This window comes from Nothoprocta perdicaria, unplaced genomic scaffold (assembly GCF_003342845.1).
Source record: "Nothoprocta perdicaria isolate Ctin4 unplaced genomic scaffold, notPer1 scaffold_55, whole genome shotgun sequence".
In the NCBI taxonomy this organism is placed as follows: domain Eukaryota; kingdom Metazoa; phylum Chordata; class Aves; order Tinamiformes; family Tinamidae; genus Nothoprocta; species Nothoprocta perdicaria.
Window position 1 is genome coordinate 2,813,849 of NW_020455810.1, and position 21,237 is coordinate 2,835,085.

Below are 21,237 nucleotides of genomic sequence, written 5' to 3' on the forward strand. Positions count from 1 at the left end.
ATTACTCACAAGCTCTTGAAGGACCCGCAGCAATGAGAACAAATAACTTAGACTTGACCCAATGGAGAAGGGGGAGTCAGAAGAACACAGAATTTTAACTCTTTTTAATCAACATAAAGTATTTGTGTAAGAACCAACAGGATTAGATATGCTGCGAAGAGGATCCCTCTCCAAGATCTACGGTTAGCACCGATATCAGTAAAAGCCACCTAGGGCATTTCCCCTCCTTTGAGGAGCAGCATGGAGCCACTGCAGGCTGCATCACTCCGGCACACACGGGTACCAAGGAGCGGGTCAGCTGCCTTAAGACACATTTGCCGTGGAGTTCCCATGCCAGAGGCCACACAGCACAACAACGCAGGCTATTCCAGTTTAAAACAATAAAAAGCAGCATTCGTTCATTCTTGTTCTATACATCCTTCAGCTTCTTTTTGAGACAAGCTTACCAGTTAGGAGATGAGGAGAGGGGATTTTTACAGTGGATAGTTCAGCAGCAAACTTAACTTCATCTGGGATCTGTAAAACAAGTGCAAAGGTAAGTACAACGGTTTATCTCTCCTCTAATAATGAGAACTGGTTTCAAATCAATGGAACGTGAACCTCAGTTCTTTTAACATAGCTTAGGTGATCTAACCCCAATCAGTTTCGTTCTATGTTACGATTTGTAAACTAACAGTAATAAGAAACAGCACGATGGCTTTTTCTTAATAAATTTTAATATTAAGACCAGTTTGTTTGGATAAAAACACAAAGTTACAAGAAAATGCACTACTGCAAATTCTACATGAAGCAAGGTAGTGCTGGGCAATATCTGAGGGTAAGACTGTTTTGGACTATATATTTTTTTTTAAATCAAAGATGTATGTAGAGGACAGAATCTTGGTATAAATAAGGATGTTTTATCAATGAACTTAAATCTTGTGAAAAAATATTTGTCCCACAATATACAGCACTATAAATATTCAAATGCAAAATATATGCACATCAAAAATATCAGGTGTGAATTCTCAATTTAGCCTTTAGCCAGTAACAGTGAGCTAGAGAGAAACATTTTGGCTATTCTTCCATGACTTCATTTTCGCGGAAGTTTCCTATGGATTACTCCAAAGCATCGCATTTATAGCTGAAAACGCTCAGGAAACCAGCAGTTCCGTAAAACGGCAGTTTCCAGCCTCCTGAGAGCGATGGTCCCGTCCTCCTGCCACTGATTCCGAGTGCGTTTGGGAGGTGCTCATTGCCCAGGAACGCGGGAGAGGAGCCAGGGAAGCACACGGCCCCGGCCACGGCCGCGCGGGCCGGACCCTCGGCTACCGAGCCGTGTATGGGACGTGCAGGGCAGGAGAGCGCCCTGAGCAGCAGCAAGGCCGGGGGCAGCTCCATCTGGCTGCTCATGACTCCAAAGGATACTCTGGATACTCTACTTGGATACTCATAGTTCCCCCATGCAATCCTAGGGGACGTAATGCATGCTAAGCATACGGTTTGACCTCCTTAAAGCCCTGTGTTACTGCCATGTATTTTTCTTAAAATACGTCTACATTAAAAAAAAACCAAAAAGAAATCTATCTACATATCAAAATATTACAATTTATTTAGCTTGATTTGGTGGCTCTTCTTGGACTGCATCAGTGAAAATGGATCGTCAAATATTTCCTTTCTTGTTTAATAGCATATAGAGATTTCCTTTCCCCCTTCCACAAGCAAATACATGCCCCGCTTAACTTTTTCAGGGTTACTTACATTAAAAAAAAAAAAAAAAAAAAAAACCACCATGGTAACTTGTTTTGAAAGAAATCGGCATTTTGTTGTTCTTTAACATAACTGTGTAATATAAAATTTATATAATAATTTGAAGCTTTGGTAACAAAGAAAAAAAAAAAAACCTTCCAGCTCTTGAGTTAGGGAACGGGTCATGAAATATGACTTAAAATCTGCTTTGTTTCTGTGTAGACACATCATCCTGTCCACTGAAGCCCTGAAAAATTCTACTTTAGATCGGAAATGGGCTATACTTTAAGTTGAGAACCTGTTCAACCTTTCTCGGCCTGCCTCGATCCTTGCTACGCTTCCATCACGGACCATTAGCCAGTTTTCACTTATGTTTTAGTATAGGAACTCCTGAGTCCCAGAGCCACAAACCCCCTCCCAAACAAGCAAAAAAACCAACTGGGCCTCCACAAGTACAGTCTGAATTCTCGGAAGAGGAAATATTTCTTGATTTAACAGTAACTGTACAGTATTACAAACTCAGACACATGAAAAACAATCAGGCAATAGAAAATGTACAACAGCTTTGGTGTTATACAAAATAATAAAAAAGACTTGACAGCAAGATACATAATTCATTATGTTCTTACCACAGCCACTTCACTGCGTACTGTCAGACAGTTATTTCTGACTTAGATTCTCTGCGTGGCCTTTCTACTCAAGAAAAATCATACTGTATTACTGTAATAAGAACTGTTATGAACACCATAAAGTAATCTCCAATTTTTATAAAAACATCTCGCCTCTTTGCACTATTGCTTTGTGGCACATTGTCAACAGAACAGCAGTCCAAAATAAAGTGACAACTAGATTTAATAAATTAATATACTTTTTTAAAGATGTACAATGCACATTCTTTTTAATCCAAGGTTTTAGGATGTCAGGATACTTCTATTTACACATATACAGACCTCAGAGAGCATCGATAACATCAGAAATCGCAGATAAAGGAACAGAGCCTTAACTGCTCTCTGGATGCTACAAAGAGAAGCCAAAAACACTGCCGAGAGTATTATTGGGAGATATCCAAAGACTGACGACAAGTCTATGAAAAAGGAGATGTAAAGGCAAAGGAAAGGTCGAGATGTTTCCCACGACCATTCTATTCTTGCGAGGCCTGCGGAGGGGCCGGCGCCGGGCCCTGTTTGCCAGCCTTGCGCTCGTAATTCACCAGGCGCTGCCCAACGAGATACCTGCGGGGACAGCAGAAACAGCCAGCGATGAGCAAAGCCACTGCAACCCTGCAGCACAAAGCCACCCTACTCTCCCTCTATGGCATGGGCAGCTTTTGCATTTCATTAAAACTTGTTAATCTACATATGAGGCACTTAAAGATGATTGTCTTCAACTACCTTATTTATTTATCTATTTATTTATATTTTCCTCTACTTCTAAGCAGCTCAGAATGAAATAAGAGGCATTGCAAGTTTACGTCTACAATCTTAGCTCCAGGGTCATGCAATGCAGATACATGTAACAGGAATAAAAATACGAAAAATGAATGGGCACGTTCACATATCTGTATTTGCACTTCCAGCTCCTGATTTGGGAAAACGTCCCTACAAAAGCACCACCTTAGGCTGAAGGGATTTTCAATGCTGATGGCAACATTGTTACATTAAGACAGATACATTCAGACTAAAACAAGAAAAGAGCCATTTAACTGTTCTCCAAAGAATATGTCACCTGAAACCTATTTCCTTTAGGTATTTCTTTACCACCACTCATTTTTTCACTTTATTGTGACCGAAACAGCTGTTACATATTTTGGTACATTTTGACTGTCACAGAACTCATACAAACTTTTGATGTTTTGAGATCTGATACATGAACAATATAATTAAGTATATTTTTTTAGACAATATATCTAGACTAGGCAGCACAACTGTGTTTACTTGCTCACTGCAATGACTATTAACTTACATTATAAGGTACAAACATCATTATAAAGATACAATAATCTTTAATAACTTCATTTAATATCAAAGTAAATTTCATCTATGAAATACACACACACAAAAACCACAGCTCTATTTATAATTTAAAAGCTGTACTTTACACAAGAAAAAACTCTGAAATATTAATGGCAGAGCAATTCAAGCTACACCCCACCTGAAAGATACTGACATTTAAGCTCAGCAGCCCCTTGCAAAGATAAGGACCAGCTACACTTACTATGGCATGTACAGAGTATTTTATAAAGGCAGGAGGGGAACAGCATTTAAATCAACTGAGAGTAAAAGGTGCTGAAATACCAAATGTGGTAGTTAGGTTGTAATTTTAGTCACAAATCCAGTATTTCTGAGTTCTCCAAGTTGCTCTATTTGCACACATTTAATTTATTGATACCTTTCTAGCATTAAAGGCAGGTAGAAGAAAGACTAAGAGGAGCCAACCTTAGGGTTAAGGTTTGATTCCTTTCAGATACCATAAAGAAAAACCATCCTAGGGTGGCTCAGGGTATGAATGCAACATATTCCTTTCCGATGGAAAAGGAATACTAGCAGCTGGCGTTTGAGGTGAGCTTTCCCAAAGAAGCCCCACAGCAGGGCATCTGTGCACTGCAATATAGAGGAAGAAGCATAAAAGGCAGCAGTAAAAAAGCCCTCTGTAATGTATTAAAATATGAGAAGTATGAGAATTCATAGTTCCTGTATTAGCAAATTGAGCCACCTGGGCTTGCTGAAGCATCTGAAACATTGAAGCTCTTGCTGTTTTCAGCTTTGAAAAACATTCATATAACCAGATGCATTTAAAAAACAAAAAGCAAACACAGATGCATAGAGAGGAGTAAGATAAGAATCTGGCAAAGGGCTTTTTTTTCCAGAATAAGGGAGAGAAAAAACATATTGAGTAGTTTAATCAGTTTGCTGCATTCATACCTAAAAGACTAAGTCTCATGTATTCCGGCATGCTTTGGGATATCTGAAACAGGATAAACTTCAAGCAGCAAAGCCTTTGTTTTACAGGGTTGGGAAACAGCAAGCATAACCCCCTACCACACACCCCACCTTAGGGACTAATCACCATAACCAGAAAAACACCAGGAAAACAAACACTTCTCAGGGAGCACATCTGAAAAAATGCAGACTAATAATTATTAAAAACAAAGAAAATGGTTACAAATATAGAAATGACAAGTCAGACCTATTCAACTGGCCCATGCCTCCCCTCCTCCCCGCCCTGCCTTTTTAAGAGGTCTATGAAAGCAGAATTTGGAAAAAAAAATATACAGAGAAGGCTGTATAATCGAAGATGAACAGCAGATCAACATGAGATTTTACCTTCCAATATGTAACATGTTGTTATATTCACTTGTCCTTCAAGACTATAGAACAGGGGGGACAAAAGGGTAACCAGCTTCACTTGTGGCAGAGGTTTAAGTCAGGCATAAGCAAAAATCTACCACCTATAAAGACAGCTGGTCCTTGTGCTTATCTGCCTGAGCAGACAAACCAAGTGTCCGCCCAAAACGGTTTATAGCTGCCTCTAACGGTCACTTGTCCAGCAAGCTTCTTACACTCCCTTTCAGTGCTAAGTCTATAGCACCTGAATCACTCAACCTGTGGGGCTGTTACCAGAATTTGTAAGTTAAAAAAAAAAAAAGTATATAAAAAAGTATATATATGTACACACTCACTTGTCATTCTTAATATGTTCATAAAGGCGCTTGAACTGGCGGACTTGGAAGGAAAGGATGCCCATCAAAACCACCACCATGAGCAGGAAAGGGTAAATCCGACGCTGAACGAGGTTTTGCATTTCAGCAGTAACTCCTGCAAAACAGGACAGGACTATCGTATAACCTAAAAGCATTAACAACAGCACATGCATTTCTGCTTCTGCCCCTTCCAGCTTTTACAATACTGTATTCGCAGTAGCAGGGCAGTTAAGTTTATATATTTATGTAATTCCAATCAACATGACAGCTGTTTCTTTTTTGCACCTTGAGCATTAGAGCTCAAAGCCTTCCATTAACACAGTGAAAATCCACACTGCCTCTCAGCTCTGCTTGCTTATGCACTCCGGGTCACAAAAGGTGGACACTAGAGGTCTGCATTCAGGTGGGAGGCTGGGGAATGAAAAGGAACTTACTAAACACCCTATCAGGACTAAAAGGTTCATCAAAAAAAAGCTGTTAACAGCCTAGCACAGCTGTACTCCTTCTGATAGAATTCCAGGAATTAATACCATTTTTATTTCATTCAATTATGAGGCAACAGAAAAGCAAAAATAAAGTCTGTAACTGAATGTTTACAATTCAACTTTTTAGAAAAATACATACAATCTATATTTATATACTATAAAAACATATATCTATAATATATAACAATATAACATATAATATCTATAATATATAAAATAAAAATATAAATCATATATAAATGGAAATATTTTTAATACTGAATGAAAATCACAAATTAGAGCTAATGTTTTCACCTGATCTAAGCCTCCTTTAAAGTTTGACAAGTCAAAAAATAATCCTCAGCTTAACATACCTCTTACAGAATGAAGTTAAAGGTTGACTGAGGAACCTAACCACACATACTTAGCTTCTGCTGTTAAATATTATTCTGTCCTATATTTTTGTTTTTATTCTGCACTTCAATTTATTAGATACCCCATTAGAACAACATCCGCACTTCTCACCCTCAATGTTTAAGAAACACTAATTTTTTAAACTTACTTGCAGAACAGTGTTCCTTTTTCTAATACCCTAGAACATTTAAGTTGTATTTAAATACATTTATATTTACATACACAAATATATTTACACTGCTCTAAAGCATGAGTTCTTCCATGTGTTTACGTACCCAGCAGAGGCACCACCCCAGAGGCTATGATGTAGGGTACACACAGGGAAAGCAACAGAACAGAGATGACGGGCGCCGCCAGCTTGCGGATTATGAAGTGCAAGTCGATGTTACGAATCCCATTCGCATAGACCTGCCAAGTTGGAAGTAGAAAGGACTGCTCAGGAAAAGCTTGTGCTTACAGGAATCACTGCAGAGGCTCATATAACTCTCCTCCTAATGTTTCTCTCCCTTAACTTGATGAAAGCCATAAAGGCCACACTCCATAGGGAAATCTTTCAGCACTGTTCTGTGTTGTGATGCTACCCAGAAAATCATGTCACATTTGGAATAGTCTGGGATTTGGAAGTCGTAGTGTAAGAGTAGCTGAAAGGACATTAGGCTGTGGGTGATAGTTTTGCTGGTGACATGGGATTGCTCTCCTGCATTAGCTTGCTGAAGACTGGCTGAAAGAGGATCTCGTGGATGCTGCTGGAACAAATTATTTGGTAACACTTATAGAAAACAGAAACTTATAGAATCTAAAGTATTCTCAGATATCCTTGGGCTGCGCAGACCAGAGCTTCTCTATGTGGGTCTGTGGCTGAGGTCAAGGACTCTACAATTTCTGAGTTTCTGCAGTTGCTCCCAGGACCTGGGAGGTCTCAACGTGGCCGGACTAATTATGTCCGGCCCAGTTTCCAGCGGCTGGCACCTCCTGCTGGAGAAAGGCCTCTGACCCACAGCTCTAAGGATGGCTCAGAATGTGAGCTTTATTTTTGTGTTAATGTTGAAGTGGAGCTTAATGGATTAGGTTTTATAATTTAAAAGGATTCCCTATAGCTGTGCTAATACTACAACAGGAAGACTGTTTTCTATCTTGTTAAAAAACAAAGAATTCATACAAATGCATTATACAGATAATTCATGTGGCAATTTTTTCCTTACCTGCTCAATAACAGTCTTCAACCACCACTGAGGACCCATCAGAGTTATGGCAGCGATTATTTTGGCATGCAGAACTCCAAGAGCCCAGTCCTAGGGTAAGCAGACATAAGTTATTTTAATTCAAAAATTAAAAGAAAAAAAGAAGGAAAATGAGGAAGAGAAACAAGATATAAAGATCCTCACACAAGTAGGAAAGCAAGATGGGTTTTTTTTCCCTTTTATATTTTAGTTGTTCACAAAAATCTACCCGAGGTGAGCTCTGCTAAACACAGTCTAGTAATGTTGTTTACAGAAGGATATCAGACAATTCAGTGAAAAGTATACTGTAACATATAGAGCAATCATTATTACATGCATTCTTTTTTTAAGGTGACAGAAGAGCAACTAGGGGTCTGTAGTAAAGACTGCACAAAATCAGTCATTTCTATTAATGGGTGTAACTCATCCAGAAAGAAGGGTCTTTATAAAAGCAAACAAGCAAAACAGTATAAATCAAGAAGGCAGAATGACTAGCTATGATAAAACCTGAGATATGAGAGTAAACAACTTCATTAAACTGCTGGAAAGGCATACTTTCTTTTAATTTAAGTATTTGAAATGTTTGTTACCACTTGTGTAAAAATGTAAAACCTTACCATTACAGAAAAGGTGTTAAAGTTGCCTCATAGAACCTGTTAGTTTTGCTGGAGCAAAACAAGCTTTCTAGAACTCAAAAAAATCTCTCCTGTGACAAAAGGAAATCATCTTCCATTTCAGTAACTCCCTTTTAATTTAGAACAAGCCTGCACCCTCTATATTAAGATATTTTCAGGAAACTCAATCACATGAAAACAAGTCCTTCCATTCTATTTAATTCCAAACTTCTACAGAAATAAAATGGACAAGATTTTATTATTAAATCCCCTTCGGTTTAATAACAATTGTATCCATATTGTCTTTTCTCTATTATATGGAAACACAGTGGTGGCCAGTGACAGGACAAGGGGCAATGGGTGTAAGTTGCAACACAGGCAGTTCCATCTCCATGTGAGGAGGAACTTCTTTGCTGTGAGGGTGCCAGAGCCCTGGCACAGGCTGCCCAGGGAGGCTGTGGAGTCTCCTCCTCCGGAGATCTTCCAAACCCGCCTGGATGCCGCCCTGTGCCCCATGCTCCGGGTGTCCCTGCTGGAGCAGGGGGTTGGACTGGATGATCTCTAGAGGTTCCTGCCAACTTAAACCATTCCGTGATTCTGTGAAACACGTATTTTGAAAATGCTTGAGGCCCTGAATCAACGAGAAACCAGAACTCTGCAGCCCTCTTACCCTTGCATAAAGAAATGCATCAAGAGCGGAACAAGAACACTGACAAGTCTGACCTACCAACCACTGAGTAACTGACCTGCCAGGGATAGAAGAGGGGTGTCTGATCCAGAGGAACTCTCAGCGGTGCGACAATCACCAGCTCAAACAGAAGACCAAGCAGAAGTGGAACCACACCTGCCAGCAGCACAGCTACTATCAGTGTCTTCATTATCTAAAAAGATGCCAAACACATTATTAAATTTTTACATTTAAACAAAAGAATCATCTAAGAAATGCGTTAAAGCACACCAATAGGCAACTGTAGGAAAACAAAAACCCCACCACCTATCCAGATTTTCAATTCATATTCTTATCTCTGAAAATTATGTTCAACATACACTAGTTCTGCCACTGAAATCCTCAAGGTTGTGTCTATGCTGCCCCGGCCTCAAAAGCACCACATACCTAACTGAGCCTTACACTGAGTATGGTTTTTGTATGTTGTAAAAGTATAGGAAAATCTTTTTCCAGTTCTATCCAAATATTTAAATCCACTCATTACGGAGTGTTTCAGATTTTTCATTCTGAACGGAAGGACAGAGTTAAAGTATTATGCCTGAATCCTTCTTTTTTTTTGAATTAGTTTAAATCCATTAATCAAAAATCAGACACAAAAGTAACATAATCTAGTAACCTGACAGGGACAAGGACACGTATTACGGTTTAACTCTGAATTTCCTCTAGGCAAGCTTAAGATTTCAAAAGTGAAAATGGAGAACAAGATACTCAAGGAAGAATAAAACATGGAATCACACACACACATTGCTCTGTTATATTTCATAAAAAGCTATCACAAGCATGCCTGTCATAAGGTGCTATTTATGCCATGAGCATTTAAAACTACTCTATATATTCAAGAAAAGTCACTACAGAAACCATCAAAACTCAAGTCTAAATAAAAGAATCAAATGAGTTCTAATTTTCACCATGACAGCAAAATTATAGTAAGATTTTTCTTCCATCAAAAAAAGTTGAACAACACATACCTGATAAATCACTTTGTTTTTTTGAGAATATGCTATTTTTATAGACTTCTTTTGCATGATTTCTCAACATTTACTTGATAATGTCAAGTTACTAACCAAGTTACTAACCAAGTAACAGTTTATTTCCCAGGTTTATATGAAAATGTAAATATATTTGAGACCATAATATAATGTTACATATTGACTTTTAAAGAAGCAGAGAAAAACATACATACATGTAACATACATATAAACACATATACAAAAGCTTTTTTTTTTTTTAAAACATTGATGGCTTTATAAACATATATTCACAAGTTTTTTTAAACCATTTGCTTAACATTTTGCTAAATGGTCTCCAAAAGCATAGCTAGTCTATGGGACAGGCCCATACATGGCATAAACTTCAAACTGGGCTGAAAAGGAAACTGCAACATATGTTACAGGATAGAAACTGAGAGCAAAGAGAAAGCGATTTTTCGAGGTATTTTTTAACACTTTGATAATAGTATCTGACGACTCACCATGAGAGACCATTCCTTGACCTTCTGGAAGATGACTCTGCGGCCCTGGGGCATCCAGGCCACGAGCACTGTGACTGCTCGAATGCTCAGCCAGCAGACGTAGAGACCACAGGCGGCCGTGTAGAGCTCGTGGATCTTGGCCGCCCCCGTCCAAAACGACATCAACCACCGACCTGCAAATACTGAAAACACAGACACGGTTAAACAGAGCAACGGCTTTCGACTTACTAAGGAAGGAAGCCCACAAAAACTTTATATTATAATTATTAATGCACAAATATTATTCAACATAAACCAGTGCTTTGGTACAGTGCCCATAAGACATGGATTTATGGGGCTCTAAATAAATAGTTCCACAGACAATGCCAATATGCCTATAGAGTATTTGTTCTAAAAATTCTTTATACTATAATGATGTGATCTTAATTACTACAAAGCAAACAAAAAGTCTAAATATTCATCTTCAGAACTTACATTTTAACGGTTATGCTTGAGTAATTTCACTGTTTCACACTATGCTTTAAGATTCATTGATGGAGTTTCTGAAGCTCTGTCACTCATTTGCTATATTTAATTTTCTAATACATTGTTTCTGCTCAATAAAACTTTAGTGCAATACCTGTATATGTCCTAAATTAAAGCTATCATGAGATTCAGATCTATTATTGACTTTCGGAACACTAATAATATGAGGTAAAAATGACCTGGTCTTGTAGTTGCCACATGTCAGAATTTCTTAGCTGACAGGATTCTAACAAATTTACTCACATTAATCTGTTACTTTAATTGAAAAATATTTACAAAGCGCTCTCCCCTCAGTTAAAGTACTTGCTCGTGCATGTTTGGAGAGTGGCATATATATCAATACTCCATCAGATCTAGAGTCTATGCTAGAAATGTTCTAGGGAGGTGTCATGATGAACAATTTCAGAAGTATTCAATTAAGGAAAACGCAGTGTAGATGATCTGGAGTACCTATGTGTCCTGCTCTAAGCAGCAAGACAGGTGCAAGAACACCCACTCACTTTCTCTCAATATAGAGATTCCCTCAAAACTTTCCCTTAAGAAAAAAATATCCTCAACAAAACAAAGGAAACGTCAACCTCTTCTCTACAGAGCTGTAAATTAGGTGCAGGTAGTATGTCCAGCTTTGATAAAGATTATTCTGTCATTTAAGGTTTAAGCTACTACACTACAAAGACGTTCCACTGAACAAGAAACACTACTTCCTTTTTTTCTTTAAGCTCTAAGGTAAGATTTTAAAACATCTATTATCACAGAGCCTGTGTTTGTTTCCATTTTTCTTTTTTTTTTTCAGGCTATGGTGCTTCAGTAACAGACTCACCTGGTAATGTAAGGCAGATGAGACTAGCAATCAGTAACGTTATGCACATGAAAACAATCAGAAGAAATATCTGAAAGAAAAGGGCAGGGGAGGGAAGAAGAGGTACAATTTATAGGAAAAAGTTACTAACTAAGGCCCAAAAATATATAAACAGATTTATCATCCTGGAAAGTAGAATACAAGGTAGCTAAAACCAGAACATTTTCATACTTTCCTGTTCAAACATCAACGGGTATTTCATTGGATAAACAATCATCACATAAAATATCCACAATGCATGTGGCAAATATAAAAAGTGCTGTGTGCTTCTATTAAGAATTTTCTTCAGTTGTCATAATAATAAAAATTAACATCTGAATCCAGAAAAAAAACCACTCCTTAATTAAAAAACAAACAAACAACAAAACAAAAGCAACTCTTCATTGCTGCACTGATAAGCAAGATGAGAGGTGGTTTTGCAACAAGGAAAACCTTGCTGAGAAGCTTCTCAAATCTGCCTTCAGGTCTACAGGACCAGCAGTTGGATCTAAACCTGATGGTTCCTCAGTCAGGTTTCCAGCTGTTTCTAGTGTTCTCATGTACTTCACAGCTTTATGCACCCCCATAACCACACCATACTAAGCTTATCTTCCCAGAAGCCACAACAGGAACAGTTGGCTACCATGTATCCTTGGGGAGGAAGACAGAGGGAAGTTATGAAAAGCCCTGCATGTTTAAAAGATAGACCAAAAAGTAACAAAACCCAAGAAGAAAGTTACAAAGAGCAGCCTGAATAAATAAAGACTATGTGAGGAGAACGCACAGGAATAAGCAACTGTATCTACACCACACACTCCTAAATCGGTGTTAGAAATGCTCCAGTAGGATGAAGGAAATGCCAGGGTGAGAAAGGGCCCTGACATTGCACGTACGTGAGAAACTTGGAGCGAAGAGGGCCATGAGGAGCACTAAGAGCAGAGGGCAGAATTGGGACGGGGGATGACACAGGCTGTGCTAGCGTGAAGACAGGCCACACGTTAGCAAAAGTGTCCCCAGGCTGGTGACCAGGCAGCTCGTATGGTAAGAAACCCTCACGGTGAGGCCTGGCAGGCCGAGGCACAGAGGGACGGCCCCAGCAGCAGCGCTACCTGCTCCACTGTGCGCCTGTTCAGGACGACAACGGTGACCTGAAGCAGCCTAGAGGAGATGGGGAAGCGAGGGCAGAAAACTGACACTAACTGGAGAGGTCAGAGCTCCATAATAGCAGGGACTAAAGCTGATGCAGTTTTTAAAGGCCTACTGCTGCTTTTTGGACCAGTAAAGTGGAGAAAGTACCAGAGAAGAGTAAGTCTTGACTTGGAGCCAAGCAACACCCAAGGCACCAAAGAATCACTTCCATGGTGAGCCCAACTGCCATGAGTGAAATAACTCACTCTCACGGTGAGCCCATGAGCTCACTGACTCCTTATTGAATATATGAAACAAGTGGAACTAAGGACATGGCATCACACCCGTGAAGCCACTGTATTTTTTAGATGTTGTCATCAAAAGATACAAGGGCCACTTCACCAATGAAAAGAAATTCAGTTACATCTGACACTTTAAAAAACAACCACAGAAAAAAACCACCACTACTTCAAGGCCAGCCCCCTGAAAGCTTCTACTTCGCAGCAGCTTAACTGAGAGGGGGAGATGATTTCAGTCCACGGCCAGAGCACATCTCTTCCTGGAAAGCAGGACCTCCATGTTACAGGTGTTATATACTGCCAGCTCACAGTAAACGGGATTGCCCTTTAATTGCCTCCTTGGCAGCCAAACAGCAAATGAACTTCAATCAACCTGTCCTTCCAGCAGCTTCATACAAACATGACTCAGTTTTGCTGAAGGCACCACCAACACGAAATGTTCTTTATCAACAAAGCCAGGTCTTTGCCAGACCTTCAAACACCTCTAGCCAAAGCCCTGTGCATATCAGATGAGGGAGCCAGCTCAGCACACACCTCTTGCAGCACTGGTATTACTGCTAAAAACGAGAGAAAGCAGCAGCTGCTGCAGAAGGATGAATGTGACCATCCCTTTCAATAGACCTGCAGATCTCTGCTAAGCCACAGAGCCCTACCATGCTCTGACTTCTTGTTTGGACTAAGCTGATGCAGCAGCAGCCCCTGCAAGGGGGGAAAATTCATTCATTTACCTCATCTCTTCAGTCCTGAGCTACTTCCTCCCAGTGCTTCCTCTGCAACAGTGTCATGCTCGTGTTCTCCTGTTGTGAGCCGTTTCAGGGAGTTAAAATGGCAGGGGCCACTACTTGGCCACAAGAAGTATGACTTCTACTACTGCATGAGTTCCACTAAGTTTATATAGGATTAACTCAAAGTTCTAATAATGACAAAATAGACAATTTATCTAGGCTGACACAAATTATTCTAGGAACTTAAGTACTTGCCAATAAGCATTTTATTTCTTATTGTAAAGATCTAGAACTTTCAAGTAGGAATACATTTACACTTTTCTGCACTTAATATAACCACAGTATGTGTTCCTCACTTAAGATTAAAATGAGAAAAAAGCCTTAGAACTCCATCTACATGACCAACATGACAGAAAGACATGCCTTGTTAGAGATCCTCCTGTATTATCTGTTTGCTAGGAGGTTCTTATATTTCTTTTGACTACCAATCATTATAAAAAGTGGACATGAATTTATTATAGATAATATACCACAGCATGTATGGAACATATGAAAAATAAAACACAGTTATTAAAGATTCAGAAGGTACCATCTGAAAAAAGCTACACATGCAAATAAATTAGAAATGTACTTCCTAAGAATATGACAAGTGTAAAACACAAAACAGTGTGAAACACCACTTGACTTCTCCCATAGGCCATCAGATCTTTCTTGCATGAAAATCGTACCCGTTTTCCAAATGTCTTTCACTTTTCTCTCAACACATTAAATATACCTACCCTGAGTGGGAATTTTAAGGGCCTACGATAAGGCTGGAAACCCACAGGTCCTCCCTGTTGAAGTATGGCTTGGTGGGCTGCGTGAAGACCTTCTCCCACGACTGGGATGGCGTTATTGTTGCGAGCGTGCTGGTTGTTCGGCTGCTGGTTGGCATTGTTTTCATTCTCCTCCTGGTCACCAAGGAGGTAAGAATGGAGATCCCTGTAACAATGGGCAAAATTCAGTTGTTTAATATGGATAATAATAGAGGTATGTTAAAGGCTTACTCAGAAGAAATGCAGAGGAAGTTTCAGAATTTTGAAGAAGTAAAATAAGCAATTCTTTGATAACATCCATTTTTAAGCATAATGACTTCTTAGCCATAGAAGTCAGAAGAATAATGCTAGCATGGATGCAGATATTAACAGCGGAAATGCAGTCACAAATAAGCATCACTGATCTGCTTAACTGCTCTACAGCAACACCCACTATTAGCATGGTGCATATAAAAGGAAATTGCATCAGTATTTTAGCTTGTGTAAGCACACAGCTCAACTGACAGCTTTTATTTTACTCATACTAAACTCTACTGGAAATAATTGCTGTCAAAGCTGCACTGTACAGGCACGGTACTGTGCTGCTCTAGACACAGCATCACAAATAAGACAAAGTCTTTCATGGAGATCCTAAATCATTCAAAATCTATTCACAACTAACATAAGTCTTAGAAATTTTTAGTCAAGAAAAAAAAAATTTCTTGACTAATTGGGAAATGACATATGAACTCAAAAATTATTGCAAGTGCAGTAACACTGCCTTGCAATCAAAATTTAAGAAATTCTGTTTATATTCTTACTTATTTTGTGGAACAAATTCCCTGTTTCACTCATCTTTAAAGACTGACCTCTAAAATTTCAAATTACTATTTTTTTCAGCTTCATGTTCTGAATAGTTTTTCTAGTAATTTGTTCTTTTTGCAAATTATAAGCAAGAAATGCAACATGTGCATATAAATTTCACTCCAGTGACACAGAGAAATGCTCTCTTGATTCTTCCATCTCCATGTATAATAGAAACCATTAGCCATTTATAGGATTTTTACCAGGTCAACATTGGAATAGTGTAGCAAAAGGATTTATCGTCAAAGACAATAAATTGTGTCCAGAGACAAAATTAATACTTAGAGAAGGTTCTTCTACAGGAAATAACTGCATTTTTTTGGGGGGGGGACACAGCTATCTATGAATTATAGTTACTCTTAACTAAATCTCTTGAAAGCATGTTGCTTTCTTCACGAAGGGTTAAGTGAGGCTGCAATAGGGCTTGCGGTTGACTCTGACTTTCTGCACTTACAGTAAGTATCCAGCAGTAACAGTCCAAGCTCGCACCAGACCTTTCAGCCACTGTCTTGTATGTCCTTGTTCTAGCAGAGCTGGAAGCACCACCTGAAGCAAAAGGAGCTCGAGGGAAAGTTCACTGACTGGAGCATCGCTAGGAACAATGGGATAAGCAGGGAGTCAAACACAAGGAATATTCAAATAGTAAGCTACTACACTGAATTGTATCAACAACACAAAAAAAGCTATAATGGATGTCAACAGATACAGTTACAGGCTATTTTATTCTTGAAACAGAGATCATCAGGACACAATATGAAAACAAACATCAGAATGACTTCCTTCACAAAGGGAAAGACATTTTGGAGACATATAGAAATTAAACAAGTTTTCACTATTTCACTATTTTATTTAGTTTTTTTTTGGCGAATTGTAGTGTGTATCCACATGCTCTACTACTCTACTCTTCTAGAACAGACACCAAAGTTTGGCTGAAAAGGAATTAAACAATATACCAAATATAATGTCAATTAACACTGTACAGATTACATTTTTTTTTCTATTTACATGGAAATTGAAAAAGCATCTTGTTGGAAAAAAAGTGCTTACCTGTAGAGCATAACATTATATGGAAGGAAGCTGGGCAGGAGATATTTAATAATGCGTATGGGAAGCCAAAGCATGAGCAATACGATTGATCCAAAAACAATCTGCAACAAGGAAGTTTAATTAGTTTGTGAAGAGCAGACTCAACAAAAGCCAGTTTTCCCACAGCACGCTGACATGTTTTCCTAGAACACCCTCCGCAGGCAGGACTGTGGATGCTTATGTGGCCATCTGGCAGTTGCAATGATGTCGAGCAGCTTTACTTTCCTCCTGAGGAGCTTTTGCTGCCTAATGGGTGTCAGGAAGGTGAACCCAGAACAATCTAACGTTTCTGGCATAACCAGGCTTCACAGTTCACGTGGCAGCAATGCCACAGGCACCCCCTTTAAGTCATTCCTTCACCGCCTGCTAGACAAACAAGCTGAAGAAAGTCACAAAAACTCTGTCATTTCCAGTGCTCTACAGCACGTGGAAGCAGCTGCCACGGACTAAACCGGCAGAACCAACCCAAAACACACCAGAAGGCTCCTGCACCCTTCTGCACTGCTCTAACAGCATTGGATCCGGAACGTTTCCTGCACTAAGAGCAGGACAAAACTGAGAGACAACACCCACGATAATGAACAAGTCTTGCCTGACTACCCAGCTGAGTTCTGAAAAGATGAGAGTTCTGCAAATTCTCTTGGCAGTCTGTTCCAGTGTCTGCCCACTTTGTGGTGATTTTTTTCCCTTATATATGCAGTAGTGTATATGGGCACTAACATAGTGAGATTTTGTTTTTGTTGTTGTTCACATGAAGATATATGATAAGAAGCTCTTACCACGGATAATATAAACCTCCTGAGATGTCTATAAATGGGAAGGTGAATCATTTCCTGCACTGGATTAAAGTCTGGATCATTCAAATTCCTGAGAAACCATAAGACACCAGGTCTCAACACCTGAAATAGAAAGCAGAAAACAATTTATGAAGAAAAACTATTTTTGCATCTCGTTTTGCATTTTGCAGGACAACACTGCAGCCAGAAATGTTTTAAACATAACAGGGGCATAAAATATAACGAGGTGCAACAAGCGTGCAAAACTGCATGAGGAAAGCATTACCAAGGAGCACTAGAGAAGCAATAGCCAATTAAAGCTTAACTTTCTAGCATTAATCACTGTTCAACAGCTAATATGTATTCAGATTCACTGGAAGGCAGCTCCCAGGGTAACTCTTGGTAAACTCAAGGAAAACATTACTCTAAATCATCATTTTCAACTACAGCAGTTCCCACGTGGCTATTTATACATAATGCAAAAGCACAAAACACAAGCAGAAGAGTAACAGCAGTGCCCAGATGTAAAATATCAGTCCCACAGGCAAGCTGCTCTATGCCACACAGCGAGTGTATTCTCACAGACTTACCTCTCTCAGTAAGAGAATGAAGGATGCAAAATAAAAGACATAGACCATTCCCACCAGCCAGTGCAGAAACATCGTGGTACCTGGGGCAGACTGAAAGCTCAGTTCTCTGTCTTTCAAAGTGGCATCAAACATTTCCTAGAATATAAGACATGTGAACAAATGTGAACAAATTTTGACAAATCTCTGCACTTACCCATTTTATTTAGTCTAGTTCACAAATGCTACTTGGCAATGTATTTAAAAATGTCTACCTCATGCTAAGCCATAAATATATAAACATAGCATTTAATTAGGTAGAAAATGAGTAATGGCAATATTTACACTAGGAACAGCAAATAAAGATCATTTTTTGATCCAGGTAATTTAGAGAACAAAAACCAAAAATCAATTCAAATATTAACATGCACTCTGCAAGCTATAAGTCAAAACAAAGTGGTTCTATGGCACAAAAAAAAGCAAAATGGTGTTTCTATTAAGTCTAGAAGAAATCAATTTTCTCCACTTAAAAATAAAAGTCCTTAAAGCATACCAAACTGTCATCCTCACTTACAGGCAAGCATAACATGAATCTTTTCAAGCATGCTCATGTTCAGCTTCTACCAACAATTCTCCTTTCATCAGAACTCTTTTTTCCTTTGAATATAAGCACTGTTAAAATGATTATTATTGTCATTAATTTCTATTCTTACCAGAGAGCATATATCCAACCACCAGCCACAGATGAGAGGAAACACACCAATTTCCACTACCACTAGCAAGGAAACCTTTCGGAAAAAAAATATAAAAAAAATTAAATAGTTCAACAGAAATCGCTAACAAAACTATAATTGAAGAAATTAAAAACCACTCACACACACAGAGTTTTGGATTACCTTGACAACGATGTAACAAACGCCTAATAAACGACGTGATCGCTGGAACTTAACAAGGGCTGCCAAGCCCTACATGGCTTCGTTAAGGAAATAATACTGAAAAATATGCTGTAACAAGCCCAGAAGATCACGGTAGTTGATCATTATGAAACATTATTTGGTTTTTAACAATAGCAAATTTATATGAAAAGGTGAAAGTGAGAGAGGGCTCCATTTTCAAAATTGACTCTTACCCTGAGTGACAAACTCATGTGCTGGATTAACCCCCTAAAGTGGGAAATATATTTCTATAAATAAGTATCTGTGCTAAACATGCATCTGCTAAAATAAAACCTTCTTGAATTAGGCATTCAAAAAAACTCCAAAACCAAATAAACAACCTCTCAAGAAATAAGCAGTTCCCCTTGAAAATGAATGCCAGAAATACGACTGCTAAACTAAGTTTTAAACTAAAGGTCTATCTTAAATTGCAGCTTTCCTTTTCAAGCACTCAAACACCTCTCCCAAAAAAAGCTGAAAGGTTTTTCTTTTAGCAGACTCCCATGCTGTCAACTGCCTTAGCACATTTGCACTGAACCTCGCACGGTGTGGTCTAAACTTGACGTTACCTTTGTGCACTCCTGAACAGAAACTGCTAATAAATGTCTCTTCTTTCAAACTGAAGCCAGGGTTAAACGTACAGAGCTGGAGCACAGAAATCTTGCTCGAGACCCAGTCTTGCCAGTTCTCAGGACTCTGCTGTTACTACAATCACTCCTTTCTCTGTAATAATGATGGTTACCTACTCAAAAACAACACTTTCTGCAAACTGTGGTTCAGAGACTACAGAAACGACAACAACCTGCACACTGAAGGCCTAACAGGATCCAAAAGACCTCAGTGAAGTTCCCATCATACCCTAAGTCTTTGGATTTCTTTTAGCTGCATCTACATAACCCACAGCAAGAAAACGGCTCTTCACACTTGGCTAACTGAAATCAAGCTAGAAGCTTTCAAGAATGCTTCTAAACTTTCCTAACACCTTGTGAGTTCATGCTGCTGAACATGTCTGAGTGTGCTGAGGAATGAAGTCCCACTGACAATTTTTGAAGACCTTTTCTCCTAATTTCACCAAAAGAACAGAGCAAAACAGTAAATTAGTTGCATCTGCATCATTTCTGAGCCTCCTCTGCAAAATGCAGCCAGGAAGATTAATATGTAAAATCTGAGTCAGGTAACTACGGACAAAAAGGATACGTGACAAACAATCAGAGTCACTGCTAGCAGCACATATCCAACTATAGTTGTAATCAGGCCTTCAAAGTGAGATGCTTGAACCTGAAAAAAAAACCCCAAAACATATATATCTATATATACACATACACACACCCCACTCTTCAAAGTGACTATAGCTTCTTTTCATGTAGTGCCCAAATCTCAGCATGTCAAGAATGACAACTTGCTTTAGTTTTTACATTATTTTAACAGACCAGTTCTTTGGTATCTCTAACAAGAGCAGAAGTCCTTTGCTTTTGCAGAAGAGAATGATGGCATACTTTAAATATGTTATGACCTCTGTAGATGAAACAAAAAGCTTCTCTTACACCACCTCCTACTCTTCATTACCTGTTATCGTCAGCTATGAAAATTACGCAGTACACAAATTAAAAATGCCTTTTCTTTTGTAAAAGGAACAGAGGTTACTGGAAGTTTAAATAATAGACGAGGTGAGAGAGAAAAAAAATAAACTTATTTTTTAATTTGTGTTTAAGATAAAAAAAAAAAAGAAAAAAGACTTTATCTAGGTTACTTCTGTGATCAAGAGTGAAAGGATCTTCCAGAAATAGCTTTAATTATACAAATATTAGCAGTGTTTATATTTTGAAATTATAAACAAGTACTTACATATTCCTCAAAACCCAGGCCGACAATGGAGAAGTGACCAATGTGGTAAGGACAGAAAGCTGCACAACATAAGTGCAAAGACGGTTAAAAAAAGCCATGAAAATTGTTCACTGCAACCTTACTGGCAGGACGTGCATTATAACAAAGCAATTAATTATTTTACTCCTCAACAGTTCTTACGCAATTAGTTGCAAGTATTACACTTCTATTACCTTACAAACATGGAAAGTCAAATCAGAACCTACATGGAAACATAACAAACTGAAGCTACCCATAGTAAGAAGAGTCTTTTCCTTCTCTGCTCATCTTGTTGAGCACAAAGCAATTCCACCACCCTTTGTTTCTTATGAGGTTGGTTTCAGTCATACAGTCCCTGTAGGCGATACAGTCTAAGCCTAAGCCCCTTCCAAGGGATCTGCAATTACTGGGGAGGAGGAAAAAAAAAAAAAGAGGAAAAATGATGGGGGGGGACCCTGAGCTCTTCATGCCCAGGAAAAACAAGAGAAAGTCTTGGAATT

General features: G+C 38.8%; 1 protein-coding gene across 1 annotated transcript in view; it reads right to left on the reverse strand.

Annotated features, from left to right (window-relative positions):
* Positions 1-1,966: 1,966 nt before the first annotated feature.
* MARCH6 (membrane associated ring-CH-type finger 6) overlaps positions 1,967-21,237 on the reverse strand; it is a 41,343-nt gene continuing 22,072 nt past the window's right edge. Inside the window, exons 11-26 of the mRNA XM_026048537.1 lie at positions 20,720-20,778; positions 20,072-20,152; positions 18,836-18,904; positions 18,653-18,727; positions 17,964-18,098; positions 17,377-17,496; positions 16,559-16,659; positions 15,966-16,103; positions 14,633-14,834; positions 11,684-11,753; positions 10,339-10,520; positions 8,887-9,021; positions 7,509-7,598; positions 6,582-6,714; positions 5,408-5,543; positions 1,967-2,960 (exon numbers count right to left, since the gene is read on the reverse strand). Of these exons, the coding sequence (XP_025904322.1) occupies positions 2,870-2,960; positions 5,408-5,543; positions 6,582-6,714; positions 7,509-7,598; positions 8,887-9,021; positions 10,339-10,520; positions 11,684-11,753; positions 14,633-14,834; positions 15,966-16,103; positions 16,559-16,659; positions 17,377-17,496; positions 17,964-18,098; positions 18,653-18,727; positions 18,836-18,904; positions 20,072-20,152; positions 20,720-20,778 (1,817 nt within the window). The 3' untranslated portion in view covers positions 1,967-2,869. The remainder of the gene's footprint in view (positions 2,961-5,407; positions 5,544-6,581; positions 6,715-7,508; positions 7,599-8,886; positions 9,022-10,338; positions 10,521-11,683; positions 11,754-14,632; positions 14,835-15,965; positions 16,104-16,558; positions 16,660-17,376; positions 17,497-17,963; positions 18,099-18,652; positions 18,728-18,835; positions 18,905-20,071; positions 20,153-20,719; positions 20,779-21,237) is intronic.